Source organism: Tursiops truncatus, chromosome X (genome assembly GCF_011762595.2).
Source record: "Tursiops truncatus isolate mTurTru1 chromosome X, mTurTru1.mat.Y, whole genome shotgun sequence".
Taxonomy (NCBI): Eukaryota; Metazoa; Chordata; class Mammalia; order Artiodactyla; family Delphinidae; genus Tursiops; species Tursiops truncatus.
In genome coordinates, this window is record NC_047055.1 from 19,961,049 (window position 1) to 19,983,974 (window position 22,926).

The window sequence follows — 22,926 nt, forward strand, 5'->3', positions numbered from 1 at the left end:
TAGGGGGACCCATCTCCAAGGCAGGAGGTGAAGTGCAGTAGTGGCTATGTCCTTTCGGAATCAATGGAGGGGTTTCTCCAATTCCTTGTGAGGACTCTTGGCTGCAGGGGCCCTCTCGATACGTATTGTCATCCAGAGAAAGGCAGGTTCCTCAGAGCCGAGAAGCTGACGTAAACTGCCATGCAGCAAAGTAATGCTTGAATAAACTATAAACAATGGTGAGGAGTTGGCCCTGCTTAGGAAGTAAAGGGAATAGAGCTTTACTTCTGAAAGCTCATCTACCTCATCTGTAAAGTAAGGGTAAAAGTGCTAACTACTCTAGATAGCAACCTGTGTAAGCCGGGAGGCTCACACATGAAAAGAAAACCATAGTGGTTAGACTTAAAGCTGAACCCAGCTTCAGCACCATCCTAGGACCAGCCTCGAGCAGAATCCAATTGAATGATTTGTGCATAATGCTGCTAGGTTCAGAGGTTAAGAATATACAGTATTTAATTACTATCCCTGACTCTTTAAACTGGTTGTTTATGGTTATATCCGACGTGATGGATTTAAGGTTGTAGGCTAGGGTAACTTCCCTCCAGTCCAATTTAGGACAACATAGTCCTTGGTAAGAAAATAAGGTCCCCTGACAAGTGCGACTGGAGAAATGCAATGAGGAGCATCCAAAGGTGTCTTGTCTAACTTGAAGGAAATGGGAAACAACACAGAACACACTCCAGTTAAATAGATTAAAAGGACGCCTTTATTTCTAAAATGTGGCTTAACTACACCCACGGTGTGCTAAGCCAGTTTTGGAACTGATCCTGCAGCTCGGAGTAAAACCGGACCAATGGAGGAGCAGTCAGGGCTCCCAGTTACAGGCACCAAGGTGTCACTACTCCAGCAACTCAATCTACAGAGTTTTTCTTCAGCTGTTTTTTGTGACGTATGGAGAGTCGTTTTGGATTTCTCTGTACGACAGAGAGGTCCGACCTTGAGGAAGACCGGTAGCCCACATCCTCTGCTTTTATAGGCTTAATGATATGGCCTGGCTTGGTGACAACCTTGGGCATAGTCAGCTTTTGGAAGGACCTCTGGGTGTTCCATGTAGATCCTATAGGGGTCTGAATGGTCCTTTCAAATTGCTGATGGTGTGTGAATGGATATGGAAGCATCCGCACCTAGAAAGGAAGGCAGAGTGATGTGGCATGAGCCAGGCCTGTAAACTCTGATGGCACCTGGTCAGGTAGTTTTAGCACATAGGCCATAGTTCTACACAATGGTTGCAGTGAGTGAAGCTTCTGAGAGGCTAAGGTATCCCCATGCCCCCATCCAACCTTAGGAGTGCCAATCTGCTTGATGGCATATGGGAGTAGAGGGGCCTAATTTGGATTAGAACCTCCCTTACCCCAGGCTTACACAACAATCTAGGGATTGAAAAACCATCCCAACAAGGCCCCTGCAGCTATAGGAACACTACAGGAGCTGCAGGTTGCTGGCCCCTAGTGGGTCTCCCTATACAACATTGTGACTGCAAGACACATCTGAGTATTGGTGTATCTCTGTGACTCTCCTACCCTCTTCATGCTCTTAATCCCTTCCTTTCCTCCCCTTGATTCACAGGATTGATGTTTTATGGAACCCAAAGATTTACTCCTGAATCCTGAACTCTACCAGGCTATTACACTTAGCTTCATGCTCTTCCCAAGTCTCATTTCCTTGCCCAGGATTCTTCTTCACTCCACCAAAGCGCTACCTTCAGACATATAAATAATCTTTAAACACCTCCCCAATGGCCAAAGAGGAGCAAAAAGATGTAAGCAGAAAAACGGGTAAGTTACAATCAGTAGTCTCTAGAGATACTCAATGGAAGACTCAAGAGAAGCTGAGTACTGCCGGGCAGTCCTGGTGGTGGTGAAGGACACAGATTCTTTAGGTTAAGGGAGGGTCTTAGTGGGGTTGACAGCTAGATCTGTGCATGTCACCCAGAGCAAAAGAATAGAAAAAAACACCTGCACAAAATATGCAGTCTTGGGAGGTTTTTCCCCCTTTGGCTCAAAGTGCTTTATTCTATTGCATGCTGGGACCTGAAGTATATATAGCTTATTAAAAAGATGAAGAAAATCAAGGGAGATTCTTGGAAAGTTATTTGTCAATTTACTGTGACTGTATTAAAAAACAAATAGTTAAGATTCCTGGAAGGGAAAGGTGATCTTTATTGAGGTCTGTACTCTGCCCTTCGCCTAGAATCCGGGCCCGGTGAAGCACCCCTTTTCTCTCCCTCTTATCCCATAACTGCTTGTTCATTGCCTATTTTCTGGTTATATATCCTCAATTGGGATTACAATTCAATTTATGCAGCAAAATAAGATCAACAGAGTATTACTGAAATGATATTTTCTCCTCTCTTCTGTACCTATTAGATAGCCCTCCCCCACTTCAGAAGGAAAAATACAACTCATTTCAATATTAAACCGGTTGGGGACAGATCACAGGGCCACAGACTTTCAGAACTGAAGGGAACATAAAGGTCACCGAGTCCAGTCTCATTCCCAAGTCCCTTTTACACATGCTTACAACCCCAGAGCAACCCCTTCTCTCTTCTGACCGGCAGAAAGTTTTTCCTTGAACTCTGCCTTTCCTCTAACTTCTGCTTTATGTGACTTCCACACGACAGCCTTCATTATACTGGAAGACCATGATCATGCTCAAATCTGCTCCTCTCTTGGGTAAACATCCCTAGCTCATTATCACATGACACAATTTTAAATCTTTTCATTGTCCTGAACAAGTACTGGTTGATCTTCATTTTTCTTAAGATGCAGCTTAAACCTATAGCCTCTGAACATTACCTGGACTATAAACAAAAGCCTGCAGAATGGCAATTCTTAGTTTGCTGAGACCCATTTGCATCAGCATTATCTGGGGGTACTAGCTGAAAATGCAGATTTGGGGGCCTCACCATTGCTGCAAAGATTATCCTTTAAGTTTTAACTTTCCCAGCCAGTAATTAAAACAGCAGAGTCAGTTTGGAATTATTCATCTCAGAGCCAGTGAAAAGAAAAATAGATCCGATTCTGTGGCCAAGATCACACATCCCTCTTGACCACAGAGCACCAGAACGCTCCTCCCAAGCAGGAGAGCCAGGCAGCAAAGAGGAGGTTGCTAAAGGCTCTCTATCCCTCACCTGATGAGCCACTGCATGGATGTTCCGCTTCTCATTGAGAATCACATTTGGCAAATTCTTGTCTTTCCTTGGAGGACCCTCAGGGGCTTTAACGAGAAACCTGGAAAGCAGAACGGCAGGACGTCTGACTAAGAGCATTAAGGACTTAGTCAAAAGGGCAGAGAGGACACATGAGGGTCCAGTGGGAGAACCTGGTGCCCTTCTAACAGGCTTTCTTCCCTGTTCTTACCGGCGTCTCTTCTTGGCACTGGGCTTCAGGCCCACACCACCCCACTCGCCCCAGCCAGGCAGAGTCAGGTCCACATCCTTCGGCTTACTCGCCTCCACGGCTTCCCTCTTCTCTTTCAAGAAGTCTCTGATGACATCATCCCCAGCAAAAGCTTCCTTTATCATCTGCCTTTGATCTCTCTCTTCATCTTCCTGGGAAGAAATGAACAACAGCTACAGCTTGCCTCCTGAGCCGAGGTTCGTGGCAAGACCGCTCAACTGCTGGGTCGTGACATTTTAGCGCCCCCTAGGGGGAAGTGCGGAACAATGATGGTCTTGCACTACAAACCCATCGGCAGCCAATCAAGCTCCAATCTTCTCTCTAGGGTAAATATCCCTAGCTCATTATCATATGACACAATTTTCAACTTTCAATAAGGACACTGCAGGGTAGAGGAAGGAACGGCCTGTGTTAGGAGGGGGAGCTCCAAGTGGGCCTGGCCAGAATGTGGGGGTCCTCCAGCTTATATCTCTGAAAAGACAGGCACCAGGGCTCCTCACTTGAGCAGTTTCAGTGACTTAATCCGGGAGCCGCTCCCCCGCCCCCCCCCCCCCCATCATTCAAGATCCCACCGAGTAGAGCAAAATATTGTCAACAGCTCACTGACTCACCTTTGAGTTGTCCTGCCTGGCATCTGGTCAGAGCTCTGAGTGACTCCCTCTTTCCTCTGAGGGCTTTAGAGTCACCCCAGGGAGGATTCGGTGGCTCAGAATTTAAGGCGAGGGAGTCTCAGCGGCACTCACAAATTTGCATCTACGAAACTGTCACTGGGACAAGCCGGGCCCATACTACTCCAGACCTCTTAACTGCCGCCATGTGCCCCCAGCACAGAACTTCACTGATTCTATTCCTCGCGGAGGAAGGACACTTTCCACACCAGCTCTGATACCCCCCAATGGCCCACGACCCTGGCTCTGCTCACCAACTCCTCTACTGTCGTGGGAACTGCCAAGGACTTCATGGAAGGAGATTTTGTGGTCAGGAGGTTCTGGAGATCAATCATTTGCTCCTTCCTTTTCTTCTCCTTGGGGACACCAAGATGATTACTTGGGTTCCTCTCCAACTGCTGCCCTTCTACCACAACTCTGGGAAGCTCCTTGTTTTGAAAACATCCTTCTTTGCCCAGCTCCTCCAGTTCATCCAGAGTTCGTGCTCTCTCCGGCCTCTGCAGCAACAGAGGCTCCTCTTCCTCCCCGGCAGGTTCCTCTCTCTGGACCGCCAGAACTGTCCTCGTTGAACTCAGTTCTTGCTTCCTGGACTGATGGCTCTCCCTGTTGAGTTTCTGAGACAGTGCCCTCAATTCAGACAGCACCTCCTGGCTGCTAAGATCTGGGGGAAGAAATGAAAGCTGTTGGAAAAGTAGGGTGGGAGCTGCCTTGTCAACAAGCGTCTACTGACCTCTCGCTGGGCGCTGGGCACCATGGGAGACATGCTAACGGGGACAAACGGGTAAGAGAAGATGCCATTCGCTGGATCTCCTGGCAAGTTCACTAATCATTACCTGTCAAGTCGTGGACAATGGAGTTTAGGAGTTAAAAGCAGCATGTTGGGAAGCAGATGTCCGGGTCCTATTCCCAGCTTTGCCAATGACTCACTGTATAACTGGAGCTGTGGCTTATTTCCCCGTAAACTCTGCTTGGGAAGATCACCCCAAATTCCAAATTTGTATTAAAAGAGCTGTTTTAGCCAGTGGCCTCTAAATTCAACTTCATTGTCATTTATTATTTGTAATTGCTAAAAAACTGTGATTTCTAATTTGTAATTTACACTGTAATTTCCTACTTGTAAAAACTGTATCCAGCATTGTTTTACCTTAAAGCAGCATTTCACAATCTGCTGTGGCAGAGTCAAGTAGCTCACACTTTCCAGCCACGAGCATCATCTGAGCAAATACTGCTAGTCTCTGAGAGCCCCGAGGGAAACACAGCCGTGACATGCTTTTAAACTGTCCCTTGCGTTGACTCAAGTTGCCTCCATTCCCAAGTTCATCCTGCTCTCTAGCTCTGGCTTGAAGCCACTGGAAGAAGCTACTTAGATCTGGCCTGAGGACATGCGTGTTTATTTTCAAGGACTAACTTTCCTTGCTCATTCTGTTTGGGGTCCATGCCTTCCCACTATTTTAGGATACTATTTCCCCAAAGGTTTGGGATCATTCTATTTACCATCCAAGGAAGTCCAAATCCACCTTTCATTCCGCAACCAACTGTTCTACACATTTCACTAGATGGGCAGCTTTTGAGGGGGCTTGGGAGGAACCATCTCGGCCTGCGGTGCTGCTTTCTACAATCCTCTCGGAAGCGACTGCTTGCCAATTATTAATCCCAGAAGTCTTTAGCTGAAAACCCTAAGTAAAGGTCCTCCAATACATTCTAAATGACAGCTCGAAAAACAAACTTTTTTTTTTTTGCCACTTGCTGTCGTGTAAATGCATTCATTATTCCTCTAGGAAATATAATCGGACCCAAGAATCTGTCCAGATTCAGGTGATTTCTGAAGGCAGTTAGTTTCCTAAGCAGGCTTATAAGGCTTTGTCCCCAGAATGGGAACTCTGACCTGCCTCAAGGGTGCTAAGGCTGCTAATTAATATATAACATGCAAATCGAGTCTGAGCATGGCGTAACAATTCTAATTTACCCTGTACCTTGTGAAGTCATTCATTCCTATCAAGAAAATCACACCCCATATCAACATATCGACAGACAACTGCAGCGATGATTTGAAGACACTTCATAATGTCTCAAAATACACCTCTGTGTCTGTGGGTGTGAACAACTTTCAGATTTGCCAGTCCACCACATGTACTTCTCACTGGCTTGTGGGTACCAGTGATGTTAACTCCTGCCCTTCCTTCAAGGATGGTGTACTTCTGTCTTTCTGAAGACTGGACACACACTCTAGAGCCATGCAGATGCCTGCTTATTAAATGCCTTTGAAGGAGAATGGTCATGACAAATCTGTTTTCTCTTCAGGGACCCAGGGCACTCTCTTGAAAGTACCTAGAGCCTAATCACTCTGTGACACAGGTGGGTGGACCCGGCTTCCCTCTCAGTCTGCCAAGAGCACCAGCACTAGGCACTCCTCCCCTCTGGTCCACCACTGCTCACCTTTTGCTTCTTGACTGCCCACGGGCTTGGCGATCTGGTTGAGCCCAGACTTTTGTCTAAGTGATCGCCTTTCCTCAAATTCTTTCAACAGAATTTCTTCCGCCACCACTGGTCCTTCTTCCTCACTTTCAGGAGCCTCCTGGGCTGCAGGCTCTGCAAGTTCTTCAGGGTCCCCCTGGACCTCAGCCTCTTTTGTGTCACCTGAGTGATTCCTGAACATCCAGGGGTTCGGTCTGTCTGCCTTCACCTGCACCTCATTCACCACGTCAGGGACAAAGGGTTCACCCTCTTCCTCCACACCTCCCTCCTCTTCCGCACTCTCGGAGGCCACCTGGATCTTCTGCATCAGCTCTTTGTTCCTGGCCAATTGTTCCTGCATAGCCTGGCGAGCCTGGAGGAAAGGGTCACGGCACGAGCACCTTGTCATTAGTGACCACAGTAACACCTTTCTTGGTCCATTTCTTAGAGCTGCCTCCTCTCAATCTGACTTAAGTATTTCTTACTGGTACCTACTGTTCAAACTGCACATACACCACTGTGTTAACAGCTATGGAATAAAACAGAAGACAAATTCTTTGTCCTCAAGGAATCAACATGTGAAACAAGGTTTTAAAAAAAAAACCACACAACTCCTCTCCCCTTTAACTGGACTTGCCTTCAATGCTGCTTCCCTTTCATCTCTCCCTTTCCACCTTGTTCCCGGTCATTTTCCTCTCTGCCTTAGAGATTTTCTGATGCCTTTTTAGAGTCCTGGTTTTCCAAGCATCCTCATGGCTCTTTCCCAACTCTGCTTCTGCTAGCATCCTTATGGATTTTCCTTTCTTTCCTCCAATTCCATCTCTGATTCTTAAGAGAATGGTATTGTTTTACATATATCAGTAATGTGAACAGAGTGATCCCCCCGGTTATATTAGAGAGTAGCCTCAGAGTCCCCTTGCTGAAGTTGTCTTAAATCAGAATAAAAGTTAAGGCTTTACCTACACAGCTGAACAGCGAGCCTGGATGGTCTCTCACCCTGATGGTCTCTTACCTCCAGGTCGTATTTGGCCATAACTGCCTTTGACTTTGCCCATTTCCCACTGTTCTGGTGCTTAAGGCTCATTCGCTCCTGGAAAGAAAGGGCAGAGTGAGATCCTTATTGCTTTCCGGGGAAAGCTGGTTCAAGGGTTGGAGGCCAGAGGCAGCCTCACCATCATTCTGGCCTTTTCGAGTTTTTCCAGTTCTTCCAATGCTGCAGCAGGATTGACCTTCCGCAGCTTCTCGAACTCTTTTAGGGCTTGCTTGGCCTTTCCTTTCTTCAGAAGTTTGTGATACCTATAGGATGAGAGAGGGGTATGGGGGAAGAGATTTAGCTGAACCACTGGCGCCACACACGAGTGCCCCGCCACACAAGGGGTTTCCCTATGTGGGGGAATGGAAAGGACATCACAGAGCTAGCTGGCTGCAGGGAGCCGGCTCGAGACATGCCACGCCCCGCGGGACTCTCAGTCCCTGCAGCCCCCAAGGGCAGACCTCTGCAGAGCAAAGAGTCCCCTCTGCTTCTAGAACGCAAGGGAAGAGCAGAATAGGATCCAAAGAGGCAAAAAGGCAGGAAGGAAGCCCTACTGGCCTCCACAGCTGTAGAACTCAAGAGCTCATTCGGCAGAACCACTCTGTGATGCCCTGGAAGGGAGAGAAAGTAATTGAACAGTCCTCTTTTTAGCAAAACCAAGACGGAAAGCCAAAGCCACAGGAGCAGGTACTACTGAAGGAGGCAAAACTCTCTGAGGTTGGTTTGAAAAAGAAAGAGGCTAGTCACTACTCTTTGGGACCTCTCCTACATGACCCCAGCCGCCATGGGCAAGGTTCTCTCCTAAGGACTCGTGATTCTTCCTCGTCACTTTCTTCCATGGAACCCAAGGCCGGTACACAGGGGCCTCCTTACTTTTTGCTTTTGATTTTCTTCTCTCTTCGAGCCCTGGCCTCATAGTAGGACTGCAGGGCCCGGGCCCTTTGAAGCTCTGCTCGGCGCATCTTCACCTATAATGAATGACATTTACAGTGACCCCTGGGTTTGATGGCAAATGCTGGGAGAAAGAGAGCATGTCTGGGTGGATCAAAGGGCCTAGCACACTTACCTCTTCCAGGCTCATGGCTTTGAGAGAGGCCTTTTCCATGGGAGTCAGTAAAGGGTCCGTCACTGGCTGCTTGTTCTTATGGAGGAGATTAAAAATCTCCTGCTCCAGGGGAGTTCTTGCCTTAAGGAGGTAACAGAACACTCTAAGTCTTAAATCATGCTCCTAGAGTCTCCCTCTTTACAATCCTATGGCCATATACTCTATGACATTATAATTGGAATCACGAACTGGATAGGACTGACTGTTACAGCAAGAGAAGGGGGTTCCAGGCTCGCTGTTCAGCTGTGTAGATAAAGCCTTAACTTTTATTCTGATTTAAGACAACTTCAGCAAGGGGACTCCGAGGCTACTCTCTAATATTACGGGAGGGGGGGGGGATCACTCTGTGTTCAGATTACCAATGTATGTAAAACAATACCATCCTCTTAAGAATCAAAGCAGGATGCCCTTAAGGTCAATGCTGGCAGGAGAGAGGAACAGCAGTACCAAATTGTCAGTCTTAAGAGTTGCAAAACAAAACGGTCCCTGTATTGTTATGTATATTTGAAGCACAATACTCTTAACATAAAGTTAGGGACCTCAGATCCATATCAGCCTCCTTTTAAGAATACTTCTAGAGAAAAGGGGAGGTTAGGTCTTAAGATGAGCACAAAAAGACACTGCCTTTAACAATAAGACCTTCAGGTAATTAGCCTGCTTCCTGACAGTTCAAATTTAACTCTCATCAGTTTCTAACTTTGGCTCCAACTCCTCAGTTGCCAGTTAACTTTGCATACTAGGTGGTGTCTACGCTGATGAAATGAATGGACTGTGAACCAGTGACTTTACATGTCAACAAAAGACCCCATCTGCTGCTTGACTGATATTGTGAGGATGGCTAAAATAATCAGGCTGATCGTGTCATGGTCCACTTTGGCAAGGCACAAAGACAGCCTGGGGCAAGAGCCAGTTTCAAACCTCATGCACGTATTTTATGTGGTTTTCTTCAACGACCATATACATCACGGTCAGTGTTAAAACTTACAAGTATCTGGACAAATGCATAAACACACATCATCACACGTTACACGGCACTATTGATCTAACCATAAACCTACTGAATAGTAAAGGTGCATGTTCTTCCATTTTTAGTATTTGCAGTAGTAATCAATCACAGGCTACAAAGTGATTTATATTACAATGTTGTAATCTCCCTCCAATTCAATTCAATTTACAAACATTTATTGATTGCAGCTACATTCCAGGCACTTGTGCAGGGTGCTACGAATACACAATTAAGATAGTTCCTGTCCTCATAGAGCTCATAGCCTTTCAGAGGAAAGAGACATATGCACCACTAACAACATAATGGGTTAAATATTAGACCACAGGAGTAATCACAGAGGAAGGAACAATTAATTCTGATTAGGAGGTGGGGCAGCTCGGGGAATGAAGAGACTTTTTTTTTTGCGGTAGGCGGGCCTCTCACTGTTGCGGCCTCTCCGGTTGCGGAGAACAGGCTCCGGACGCGCAGGCTCAGCGGCCATGGCTCACGGGCCCAGCCGCTTTGCGGCATGTGGGATCTTCCCGGACTGGGGCACGAACCCGTGTCCCCTGCATCGGCAGGTGGACTCTCAACCACTGCGCCACCAGGGAAGCCCCAGGAAGAGACTTTTTGAATTAGGCTTTGAGGCATAAGCACAATTCTACAAGGAGGTGGAAAAAGCCAAATGGAGAGATGAGTATAAGCAAAAACACAGACCTAGGGAAAGCAAAGGTATGTCAGGGAACAATGCACTGTCCAGTGTAGCTAAGATGCCGGCACTTCTGTCTCATTCGGTAAGTGTAGAGCCTTTTGAAGGATTTTAAGCAGGAAAGTGATAATCGGTTTTGTGTTTTGGAGACAAAATCCTGGTGATTGTGTAAGGGGTTCTATGGAAGGTGTCAAATGAAAATGAGGAGGAACCAGGGATGTGAGAGTTATTACAGAGACAGAACTACAGGACTAGACCCCCTGCATGGGCTGGGGGTGCTGGCAGTTGAGGGGAGAAGGAGTTATGCCATTGACTGAGTTATAGCATGAAGGTCGTGGTATAGAGCTTCAGGGTCTGGGGAAGGAAAATGCCAGGCTTTCTTTGTTGTTGAGAAGTTTAGGTGCACAGGGGAGAGCCAGGTGAGGCCTGCTAGTCATATGGAACATGGGTCTGGAACTCAGAAGGAGTTGAGAGTGATCTGTACCATGTTTACAGAGCAAGAATAAAAAGGACTAAGGAGAGTCAGATAAAAAGCAAAACAAACAGACAAGAAAACAACAGCAGGACTACGTCACAGAAGCCAAGGGAGAAGTTTTAACCACATGATGTGTTAATAGCGTCAAATAGGCTGAAGACGCAGAGGACTTGGGATCTGGCTACTGGGAGGCCCCTTGCTAACACCTTCTGAGAGAAGTTGCAGGAAGGCAGTAGGGGAAGAAGGTGAGAGAATGGAGACCAGCTCTTCCCAAAGCATGTTCCTCAGCAGCTGACAAGATTTACTTCATTTTTTAAAAGTTTAAAATTCAATGTGTTCGATTTTTAATAAAATCAGCCTGTCCTACCTGGGTTAGAGTAAATCATAGGGGTTTCTTTACTATCTTTTCATAGCCTTTAAAAGGCTAGCGTAGGGGCTTCCCTGGTGGCGCAGTGGTTATGAATCTACCAGCCAGTGCAGGGGACATGGGTTCGAGCCCTGGCCCAGGAAGATCCCACATGCCACGGAGCAACTAAGCCCGTGTGCCACAACTACTGAGCATGTGCTCTAGAGTCCGTGAGCCACAACTACTGAGCCCGCATGACACAACTACTGAAGCCTGCGCGCCTAGAGCCCGTGCTCCACAACGAGAGGCCACCACAATGAGAAGCCCGTGCACTGCAACGAAGAGTAGCCCCTGCTTGCCACAACTAGAGAAAGCTCGTGCGCAGCAACGAAGACACACAACAGCCAAAAATAAAAATAAATAAATAAATTTATTTAAAAAAAAAGTCTAGCATACACCGTGGACCGCCAATCTCCAGTAGGGGCATGTGGCATTTTCTAGCAACGGAACCCTACCAAACACCCCACCCAGTCCCACTCCCAGGGCATACTGAGAAAAGAAGGTTTTGAGGAGAACACTTTGGGAAATGCTAGTGTCGGTTGCCAGTGGAGGGAAGGAGGGAGTGGTGGGAAGTTACCTCACATCATTTCTAGCACTTTACAGTTTACAAATGCTTTCTCACACGTTATCCCCTTTAATTCGTCTCAGCTAGAGTCAAACGGAATTTTAGGAAACTGGACCAAAACTACAAGTGCAGACATTTTGGATTCTTAATTTCCAGAAATACTAGTATATTGCTAGTCCTTGGGCTTTGCCCTCTAAGGCACTGCCAGCCACAAAGGACCCCCTGACTTCTCTGTGCCATGTTGGTGTAATTTCTCAAAGATGAACCTTAGGGCTTCCCTGGTGGTGCAGTGGTTGAGAGCCCGCCTGCCGATGCAGGGGACACGGGTTCGTGCCCCGGTCTGGGAAGACCCCACATGCCGTGGAGCGGCTGGGCCCGTGAGCCATGGCCACTGAGCCATGGCCGCTGAGCCTGCGCGTCCGGAGACGTTGCTCCGCAACGGGAGAGGCCACAACAGTGAGAGGCCCGCGTACCGCAAAAAAAAAAAAAAAAAAAAAAAAAAAAGATGAACCTTAGAATGAATGGTACAGCAGGTTTGTGTACAGCATCTGGGCCCCACTCTGTCTCGCACAGGGAGTTCCTGGAGATCAGAGGCTACGCCATTCTCAGTGCAACCCGCCCCCCCCGCTTCTCATCTTTAATGACCAACTCGGCTTTGACCTGCCATCTCTAAGGTCATACCAGCATCTGGAAAAAGCAAGGTGCAGAACAGCGTGTAGTAGTACTACTACTTTTCTGATTAAAAAAATGAGGTAAACATAAATATATCCATAAAACTCTTAAGTTAACAACAACAAAAAACGTATAAAAAAGTGGTGATCTCTGGGTGAGTATGGAGGTAAAAATGAACAGATGGGGGGACAAGGGTGGGGTCAGACTTTTCTCTATGTATTTTCTATACTTATTTTTGAATCCTGCAAATTGTATTACCTCAATTTTTTCCCCCTAAAGTCTCCCTTCCATCCTGCAGCCACACTTTAAACCTGGTCTCTTTTTCATGTGGAAAAGGAAGAATCCTAGAAAGCGAATGGTGGTGACTTCAACAACAGTATCCGAAACAGAGCTTATCCCCGTAATGAGCAATGACTTGCTCAATTTCTAGCTATGGCGGCAAGCCATGTTTACTTTGATGATCTTTAATTACCTCAACTTCCTGACACATAGGACACCATTTTCGGATTTATAGAAAGCAGAGAAGCCATCTATCCATGGTTTGGGCACTGATGTTTTGGACTATTTTTCTACTAAAGACAGAACACCACATTATAGACTGCATAACCCATGGTGTATTGGAAAAGAAAGGCTAGCTGTTCTGAAGTTGTTCAGACTAAAAATTGAAACTTTAGGGACTGACACAGGATTACTAACTTTTAATTTTGCCAATGGCATAACTACCGTTCCACCCCCAACCCCATCATTTACTACCACCATCATTTTGTAAAGGAAAAGCTATTTCAACACCATTAAAGTGGAAAGAATAACCTCATAATAAAAAAGAGCTGGCAACCTTACACCAGCATACTCACAGTTGTCCTTTTACTTCAGACGGATGAAGCATCTGCCAGAGATCATTGTTTGGGAAACCCAGTGCTAAAATACCTTTTTTATTTTCTGCAGCTCAGTCATAATGAGTTACTTGCTAGACTTCTAGTCATTATCAGCAATCTGCTATATTTTAATATGGTATTCCTTTTCAAGCAAACTTTGGTTCTGCTGCTCATATATTCCTCCTAAGGCATCATTAATGCTGCCAGGTTCCTGATCGTCCCAAGGTCAGAATGTTGGCTTTAAAAGCTTTTTTAAAAAAATCCAGTGTGTGAAAAAGAAAACATCATTATGTTCCTTCTCTATTGGCAATCAGATGTGGTCACACAAACACATGCAAATAACCATGCAGTGGACAATCCAAGCTGAGGAAGCTGAGGAAGGGCGATGACAGAGCTATGGCAACTGGCTACGAATCTTGCTCCCCCGCCCCCTCCCATTTTGACCGCTCAACTAAAATGACTGCAGCTACCATTTCGGCTTAAGGTGTCCAACAAGACCAACTGCAGGCTCTGCAATGTCCACGCGGTGCAATCTCACCTTCCAAGGTGTGCTATCCTCGTGTTGCACTTACCTTCCAGCCACTGACCACATGTTCGATGGGAGCAAAGATGGACTGCTGCTTGCTCAGGGGAAAAACCAGCTGCTCTGCTTGCCGGTTCTTCTGCACGACGGGATCCCATTTGGAGAGGACTTGTGAGGTTTTATTGAATGCCACTTCTCTGTGGATCTGAAACAGGCAAAGCACACAGAAAGAAAGAGCCATGAAATTAAGCATCAAACTCAAAGGACCAGCAGGAAACTAAGAGGCCATGTTTCTTAGTTTAAGAAAGAAATCAGGATGCTAGAGATTAGCTCTTGCTTACTTCTCAGGACTAAGCTTCCCCTGAGATCAGTTTTAATCTTTTCCAGGGTGAGGCAACCACAACTTTCCTTCCTCCCATTTTTCAGGCCATCCCCCCTTCTCTTCTTACGCTATTTTTCCTTGTCAGTTCAATTTCTCCCCCTTAATGGACCACATTTTCTTTGACTCACCCGCTCAATCTCTTCTCTGTGAAGGGGTAACTCCACAGTCTTCTTCGATTTGACTCTATTCAGCTGCTTTTTCACAGCAGCCAATGAGGATGAAGTTTTAACAGGCTCAAGCAGATCTGAAAGGACCAGCTTTTCTCCTGATCCTGCAGAAAGGACAAACTTTCTGGTCAGACTGAGAAGTGAGGCAAAACCTCAACATCACATAGGGAGAGACCTCAGTAGAAAATGCTGGCGGACAGGCAGGTGTGCAGGGAAGCAGGAATAGTCCTCTTACTTCAGTCACTAGCCAGAGTGACGCCACTGCCTTCCTACATTCCCAAACGTGTTGGAAGGTGGAAGACAGAAAACTATTTAAAACAGTCATTTGCTTTTCTCCTGGTCTTTCTGCTTCCAGTCTTGCCCCACTTCAATTCATTCTTCACACAGCAGCCAGAGTGTTTTGAAAATGTAAATCGTAGCACGTCATGATCCTGCTGAAAATCCTCCAATGGCTCCCCATTATACTTTGGTCCCTGTCTGTCTCTCCAACCTCATGTCATCCACAGATGGAGAATGCTCCAGCCGCACTGGCCTTCTTCCTCTTCTTCAAACATGCTGAACGTATATCTTCCTTAGCGCATTTGCGCTAGCTGCCCCCTCGCCTGGAATACTGCTCCCTATCTTTGCATGGTGACTTTTCTTGTTATTCAGATCTCAGCTTAAATTTTGCCTCTTCAGAGGCTTTTCATGCCCAGCCAACCGAAAGCAGCCACTTACATCACTTGACTGCATCATCCTGTTGTAATTCGCTTATTGTCTCCCTGCACTAGAATGTAAGCTCCACGAAGTTGCGACTTATTCCTAACTGTAGTCCCAGAAACTGATATATGGTAGAGGCACGGTAAGTATTTGCTGAATGGATAAGCTTGGAAGAATATATTGTTACCAGTTCTGGGAGGTTATGTTAATGGTTACTAGAAGCACATAAGTCATTCAAGCTGCATAAGCTGTGAATATGGTGGAAAAGATTTGGCATCTAGACTTGTTATCAAGATAAAATCAAGTTAAAACACTGCCACTTACTAGATCATATATTCTCAATCGGGGTGATATCATTCCCCCACCCAGGGGTAAAAACTGGTTCTTCGGTGGGCAGGGGTAAAAAAAAAAAAAAAACACTTAGATACAGCCATCCCTTGGCATCCATGTACAGGGGACTGGTTCCAGGACCCACCAAGAATACAGAAATCCAAGGATGCTCAAGTCCTTTGTATAAAATGGCACAGCACTGATATTTGCACGTAACCCATACACATCTTCCCGTATATTTTAAATCATCTCTAGATTACTTATAATACCTAATACAAAGTAAATTCGATATAAATAGTTGCTGGTATGCGGGATAAACTCAAGTTTTGCTTTTTGGAATATTTTGAATTTTAAAGTTTCAATCCACATTGGTTGAACCCACAGATGTAGAACCCACAGTTACAGAGGGCTGACTGTATTAGTTTTGTGTCCCTCCAAAGCTCAGCCTTACCTAAGAAAATCTTATTCTTGGTGGCAGAGTAGGCGAGGAGGGAGGGAGGAAGTGAGGAAAAGAAATGCCTAAAAAGGCTCCTCAGGGGAGCAATAAAGAAAAAAGTTTGAGAAACACTGTACTGGGTGAAGGTCCTTGAGTAGGTAACTTGACTTCTCTGAGCTCCAGCAGTAGAGGAGAGATTATCTGCCTGTCCGAACTCAATGCACTGTGAGAACTCAAATAAAAATGAAATCAGGGACATGACTAAGCTCGTGAGAGGCAGCTGTCTTCATTCACATCCCTCTATCCTAGAAGTAGCTCATCAAGCTCAGTGGGAGATCCTGACTGTGGCCTTTTGGCTTTCTTCTAGAAATGGAAGAAATTCAAGAGCATCTGACTACCCTTCTTCACCCCCTCGCACGGTAGTGTTTATGGTATGATTCATTAACCACATCAAAAACAGCTGGGGGCTTCCCTGGTGGCGCAGTGGTTGAGAGTCCACCTGCCGATGCAGGGGACACGGGTTCGTGCCCCCGGTCTGGGAGGGTCCCACATGCCGTGGAGCGGCTGGGCCCATGAGCCATGGCCGCTGAGCCTGTGCTCCGCAACGGGAGAGTCCACAACAGTGAGAGGCCTGCATACCACACACACACAAAAAAAACAAACGCTGGAAAGTGACCATTATGCTTTTGGAACTCCACAAATTCCATGCAGATAGTTTCCTTTGGTTAACTTACCTTCAGAACTGACACTGAACTCTGACACCTTCAGACTAGCCTCAGATCTCTCAGCCAATTTCCGCCTGAAATTAAGCAAAACAGAATACAGAAAGAATGGATACATTTTTCTGGGGAACAAACACTTCTCTCTTCAAACAATGCTTTGGTTTCATTTCTATTCTAGAATCAGGTTTTGTCATAAAGCAACCAGGAAATCTGTTCCTAAGCTGGACATGGTAGTCTAACCATCTCTTAATGTAGGCTCAGCCCCTCAAAAACACAAGGCAATGCAAGGTAGGCATAATGAAAAAGGTATTGGACTTGAATTCAAACATATCTGGATTTGAATACTAGATCTGTCACTTATGAGCTGAGTGACTTTGGGACGTGTCAATCTTATTTTCTAGTTGAAGAAACTGACATGCAGAGAGGATAAAAAACTTGCCTACAGTCTCCAAAGTACATGCTCTGACAATTGTATCTTCATTGTCTTAGGCACTCAATAAATGTTAGCTGCAGATAAGTCTCATGGAATCAGCTAGTTATAACCTGTCCAAATCGAAGGGAATGTTACCTATTCTTTCCATCAAGTGAACTGATTGCTTCCAGAAGCTTTTGATGCTTTCTTTCTCCATCACTGTCCCCCTGGAAACAGAAAAGGAAAAACCATCAGAATGATGAGGGGAGGGAAAAGACAGTATGGCAATTGAGGCCCATGTAAAATCTCTCATTCTTTTGGTCAGTGGAGAACTGGTGAATCAGATGAGGTCTGGCGTGCAGGCATTCCAGCTCAAATGGAAAGAAATGCTTCAATAAGCCAAACTCCCTCACTGTAAGGAACATAGAGCCTTAGTAACCAGGAGCTAATGCCATGCCTCTGTCTTAACTTGTTTTGAGAAGAAAAGTGCCATGAGAAAAATGTTTCTGTATAGAATATATAGTGTGATCTGACACAGAAACTGACATAATAAAACCAATTTAAGTAGTTTTGTCAAGAGAATAAAGAGCTGGAATTCCTATAGCAGCTGTTGGAGACCCAGCTTAATTATGCATATGTATATTTCAGTCGGATAATCAAATAACCCTCTATGGAAATCCAAACTTGGGAAATAGGGAAATCATATAATACCATGTGTTTTGGTCTTATATACTCAACTTAAGCAACCTGAGGACAGTGTATCTTATATACGATCTTGGAATTCCCATAGCACTTAATACAATATCATATACATGAAACACTAAATACAGGTATTCTCTGCCTTTTGAAAGTTTGCTTTGCTTTACACCGCTTCACTTTCACAAAAGACCTACATTAGTACCTGCTTTTGCTAACTGAACAAAATCTGAAGAGGATTTTTGCTTTTACAAAAACAAACAAAAAGCCTTAAAATGAAAATAGCGTCTAGCATTTGTTTTGCAGTGAGTTGTTATAGAGGCAGCACATACTCAGAGTGGCACCACCAAGCCCCTTCCCTGGAAACTACACTTAGCATCTCAGCATCAAGCTGCCATAGCTTTGAACTGTCTATGAGCATCTATGCTTTATCTTGATTTATTTTGTGTTTCCATTAGCAAGATGTGTCCTAAGGTAATAGCTTCTTTGCTTTATGCCATTTTAGCTCATGAAAAGTTTCGTAGGAACACTCTAATTTGGGTAGTGGTGGAAACCTGTAACTAATTTATTTGTGAGACCTGAGCAAGTATAAACAATGTTGTCACCCCTTTTCTTTCCAGGAAATGTGGCATCTACCCTAATTTTGAGGCAGAAGGGAAATTGGAGAAGGCGGTTTAGTGGGTGTCACCCACCTCATCTTCACTGGTGCTCAAGGGGTACTCTCTTGGCAAATCCTCTAGTTCCTCCTGTTGGTTTAAAGCCAGAAGGCTGCTAAAGGAGATAAAAGAGAAATATTATCACTTGAAACAATTTTTCTTATGTTGAAATGATCTCTAAAACATAACTGCAGTTCTTAGTACAGAACAGTCCTATCCCCTGGAAGAGGTGCAAACCAAGCAGTGTGAGCATCTTTGGAAATTTGTCAAGACGTAAAATTTAGACTGCATAAGGCAGGCATCACCTGCAAGAGGTGAGCACTGGTTAGTAATACCCATACAGAACTGCATGAAAATGAAAAAGATCTAACACTCTTCAGTGACTGATTGGCACTCCATTTCCCACTGACCTCTGGTAGGCTGTAAAAATGTCAGACCCTAGGTAAGGTGGCAGAAGACGCTGTTGCTAGCCCTTGAGGCAAGGCAATATCACAATCAACATTTCTAAATCCTCCACGTGGAAGATACCTGTAAAGGTGCAAGCTTACTTAAAAGTGACATCTTGATCATTTGTTCTCAGGAATAGGGAAACGGGGAATTGGAAGAAAGCAGCTGGAGCTTGCTTGGCAAAGTAGGTGCTTAACTTAGGAGACTGGTACCCAGAAACAAATTATAGAGTCTACCATTATCTAATGGTATATGTCAAACTCTGCTAGGTACCCATTACTAAACAGATTATATTTAGTTCCCCCGGCGGCAGGCATGAAACGCCACAGAAAATGTTGTGGATGACTCCAATGAGCAAAGGTTTCCAAGATAAGAGGACTTTATAACGCAGTCACTGTCTGCGCAGAGGGTTGAAATGCTCCCCAGCAGCTGCAGAAAAAGGAGTCACGTGATGAGGAAAGTGCAACACGTTAACTTAGCTGGAGAGGGACAGGCCGCATCAGGACCAACAGGGATGAGACTAAAAAGCCGGGAAGTGGAGGGAGCGAATTAAATTAAATTAAAAGGGCTTTAAAGGATGGATCATGGAAATAGTAACGAATGGCGAAGTCTTGGGAGGGGAACAACCGACGCCAGCTAAAAGGCGGACTCCATTTCTCAAAAGCCCGGGAACCCGACCCACAACGAAACCCAGACCCCTCTTCCCCTCCGCTACGCCTCACCTCTCCGCAGCCCGACTCGAGCTCATCTCACCAGCCTGGATCTCACATGGGCCCGGAGCGGAAGCCGAAAGGAAAGCAGTTTCCGTGCCGGCCGCAAAGCAATTTCTGCTTCCGCCAATCACGCGCGACAAGGTGCGTCACTTCCGGCCCGCCCCGAGGCGTGCGAGAAACTGGAGCCGCTTCGGGAGGGTTCCGCTGGGAAGCGGGAGACTGGAGATAAAAGCTTGTCAGCGGACGACGCTTTGCTTACCCCACCCGCCCCTCAGCCCTCTGGCGCGCCAGCGTCCGTCCTCCCGGCCCTCCGGGTTCCCTCGCGGCGCAGGTGGGTGAGCTTAGCGGGAGGGTGCTGCGCTGTTGGCAACCGGGCAGAGCTTCCTGCGTCTGTCCGTGATCGACAGCGTCCTGCGAGCCTGCTGCCAGCCAGCTCGAGGCTTTATTGACCGCCCGGGAAGTGGCCAGCATCGTGCTAGGTCCTTGCGATCCGCCCATGGAGAAAATCCCCTTTCACCCCGCGCCCTTTTGTAATTGCAGCTCTGGGTTCCTACTTCCCTACGTAACAGAGTTTCATCCAAGAATGGGCTGTGTCAGTGGCTGCAACTTCCTCATCTCCCATCAACTTTTAAGAATTTTTTACACAAATGCCCTTTAACTGTTGAGGTAAGAAAATGATTTGCCAGCCTCCATTTAAACATTTGGTGGTAATAGCAAAACTATTTTATAGCTATATTTGAAAAATTACTAGTTGCAAAGGAAATTACTGGACAATCTAAAAGTCATAGCATTGATTTTTCAAATTCTGCAACAATAAACCATGTTTTATTTTCCTGCTTAAAAAGATGAATTTTCCTTTAATTAAAAAAATGTAGAAAAGTAACACACGAAAACATTCTTGGCATTTATTCTTCGAAGCCACTCCCATTTTGCTTTCACCCCACCATTCCACTGAAACTACTCTGGACAAGATCATCAGTGACACCCAAGGTTGCTAAATAAAACGGACACTTCTCAGTCTTTTTCTTCTAAGAACTCTGTGGTATTCGATACTGTTGGTTTGTCTTCTTAGTCATATTCAGGGAATGTCTTTGACCATCTACTATGTGCCAGGCCTCTCGGCAGTGGGGATACATTGGTGAATGAAACAGACATGTTCCATGGCCTTATATAGTCTACTTTCTAGTGCGATTAAAGACAATTTTGTCGTGGTTGAAACTCCATCCTGGGCTTCCATGACACCACTCTCCTGGTATCTTAGCTTTATGACCATCTTCCGACGTCTTCACTGCTGGAGACTTTTGTGCTTACTCCCTAAATGATGATGTTCTTTAGGTTCTGTACTCAGTGCTCTTTGTTTATCCCATGTGCTCTTCCTAAGCCTTTAACACTTGTATCAGAATTCCAAAAATCTATATCTCTAGCCCAGATCTCTTCCTTGAACTCCAGACTAGTATCTCGGATTGCCTTCCGGTGTTCCTTTTTATCCCACTGGCACATCAACTGTGAAGTGGTCAGTGATTCCTATCTTTTCTATCAGAATTCTGTATTTCCCATTTCTGGGACTGGCACCATCAACTACCCAGTTAGTCAAGTCAGAAGTCTGAGTCATCTTAGATTCCTCTCTCCTTTATGCTTTACAGTGATTCCCTCACATTGTCGGTTCTACTTCCTAAATCTCTCTCACGTGTCTCCCTACCTTTCTGTCATTATTGCTGTGGTATCAGACCCTTACAATTTCAAGCCCATGGCATTGCTGTAATCTATTATAGAAAAGGGGAGCATTAAAGCATATTGATGGGGCTTCCCTGGTGGTGCAGTGGTTAAGAATCTGCCTGCCAATGCAGGGGACATGGGTTCGAGCCCTGGTCCAGGAAGATCCCACATGCCGCAGAGCAACAAAGCCCGTGTGCCACAACTACTGAGCCTGCGCTCTAGAGCCCACGAGCCACAACTACTGAGCCCTCGTGCCACAACTACTGAAGCCCAGGCGCCTAGTGCCCGTGCTCTGCAACAAAGAGAAGCCACCTCAATGAGAAGCCCACGCACTGCAATGAAGAGTAGCAACTAGAGAAAGCCCGCGTGCAGCAATGAAGACCCAATGCAACCATAAATAAAATAAATAATTTTTTTAAAAAGCATATTGATGAAGAGCATGGGTTTTGAACTAGACTCTCTGGGTTTGAATCTTACCTCTGCTGCTTACTAGCTTTGTAATTCTTTTTTAAAAAAATTTATTTATTTTTATTTTTGGCTGTCTTGGGTGTTTATTGCTGCCTGCAGGCTTTTCTCTAGTTGTGGTGAGCAGGGGCTACTCTTCGTTGTGGTTCCAGAGCTTCTCATCGGGTGGCTTCTCTTGCTGCAGAGCACGGGCTCTAGGTGCGCGGACTTCAGTAGTTGTGGCACTCAGGCTCAGTAGTTGTGGTTTACGGCCTCTAGAGCGTAGGCTCAGTAGTTGTGGTGCATACGCTTAGTTCCTCCGTGGCATGTGGGATCTGCCTGTACCAGGGCTCGAACCCGTGTCCCCTGCACTGGCAGGTGGATTCTTAACCACTGCGCCACCAGGGAAGTTCCTAGCTTTGTAATTCTTTACTTAACCTCTCTATGCCTTTGTTTCCTCATCTTTAAAATGGGAATTATAATAATACATTGGATAGTTGTGAGGGCTAAATGAATTACTATACATAAAGCACTAGAATAAAGGACAAGCCCTTAGTATAATACCTGTCACATTAAAATGCTCACTCAATAGATATTAGCTCTACTAATTATTTTTTAGGGTTTTCAGTCTTTAGTCTTTCTTCATCCAATCACATAAGTTGGACCATGTCATTCCCCTACTTAATGAAGCAAATAGACCCTAATGACTTTCAAGAAAAAATGAAAAAACTCTTTTGTCCTGTCTACTTCTTCAACCTGTTGGAATTGCTTGCCCCTTCCCCCATGGCAATTCTAATTATATTTTAATGGGCAGATGATGCTCTCTTAATCTTATATAAAGTATGAATAAAAGCATTTTAAGAAAACATTGACGTGTTTTATTGATTTATACTTAATCTAAGTAAAGACAGTGTGTATGCTATGAAAATGCAGCTTTAAGACAAGTCCCCTAGGTACTCCCCCTTCCTAGCTCTAACCAGATTGCTGCCCCATTTCCCTCTTATGCAGAATTATGGAACAGCTGAGACCTAAAGGAGGAGAAGGAGCCAGCACTGGGGGGAACTGGGGATGAATGTTCTGGGCAAAGGACCACCATGCAGCTTGCGGGATCTCAGTTCCCCAACAGGGATTGAACCCGGGCCATGGCAGTGAAAACACTGAACCCCAACCACCAGACCACCAGGGAACTCCCATAAGAA

General features: G+C 45.6%; 1 protein-coding gene across 2 annotated transcripts; it reads right to left on the bottom strand.

Annotated features, from left to right (window-relative positions):
- Positions 1-727: 727 nt before the first annotated feature.
- UTP14A (UTP14A small subunit processome component) lies at positions 728-19,701 on the bottom strand. Of its 2 annotated transcripts, none has more exons than XM_033849162.2 (15): positions 19,577-19,701; positions 18,444-18,522; positions 17,212-17,282; positions 16,656-16,720; positions 14,418-14,560; positions 13,957-14,112; positions 8,659-8,778; positions 8,466-8,560; positions 7,732-7,855; positions 7,572-7,649; positions 6,542-6,932; positions 4,360-4,766; positions 3,399-3,589; positions 3,170-3,269; positions 728-1,163 (listed from the first exon to the last, which is right to left on the bottom strand). In XM_033849162.2, exons 1-15 carry the CDS (start codon positions 19,600-19,602, stop codon positions 891-893), a joined length of 2,319 nt encoding a protein of 772 aa, XP_033705053.1. In that variant the 5' UTR covers positions 19,603-19,701; the 3' UTR covers positions 728-890. The 2 variants fall into 2 exon arrangements, with proteins under 2 accessions (XP_033705053.1, XP_033705054.1); XM_033849163.2 differs by having other exon boundaries at positions 18,444-18,519; positions 19,577-19,617.
- Between the last annotated feature and the right edge of the window lie 3,225 nt (positions 19,702-22,926).

Coding starts and splice junctions, on each gene's coding strand:
- UTP14A (XM_033849162.2), bottom strand. CDS start 19,602: ATGAGCTCGAGTCGGGCTGCGGAGAG. Junction 8,561..8,658: donor AAGCCATGAGCCTGGAAGAG/GTAAGTGTGCTA, acceptor CATTCATTATAG/GTGAAGATGCGCCGAGCAGA. Junction 4,767..6,541: donor GGGCAGTCAAGAAGCAAAAG/GTGAGCAGTGGT, acceptor TTCTTCCCCCAG/ATCTTAGCAGCCAGGAGGTG.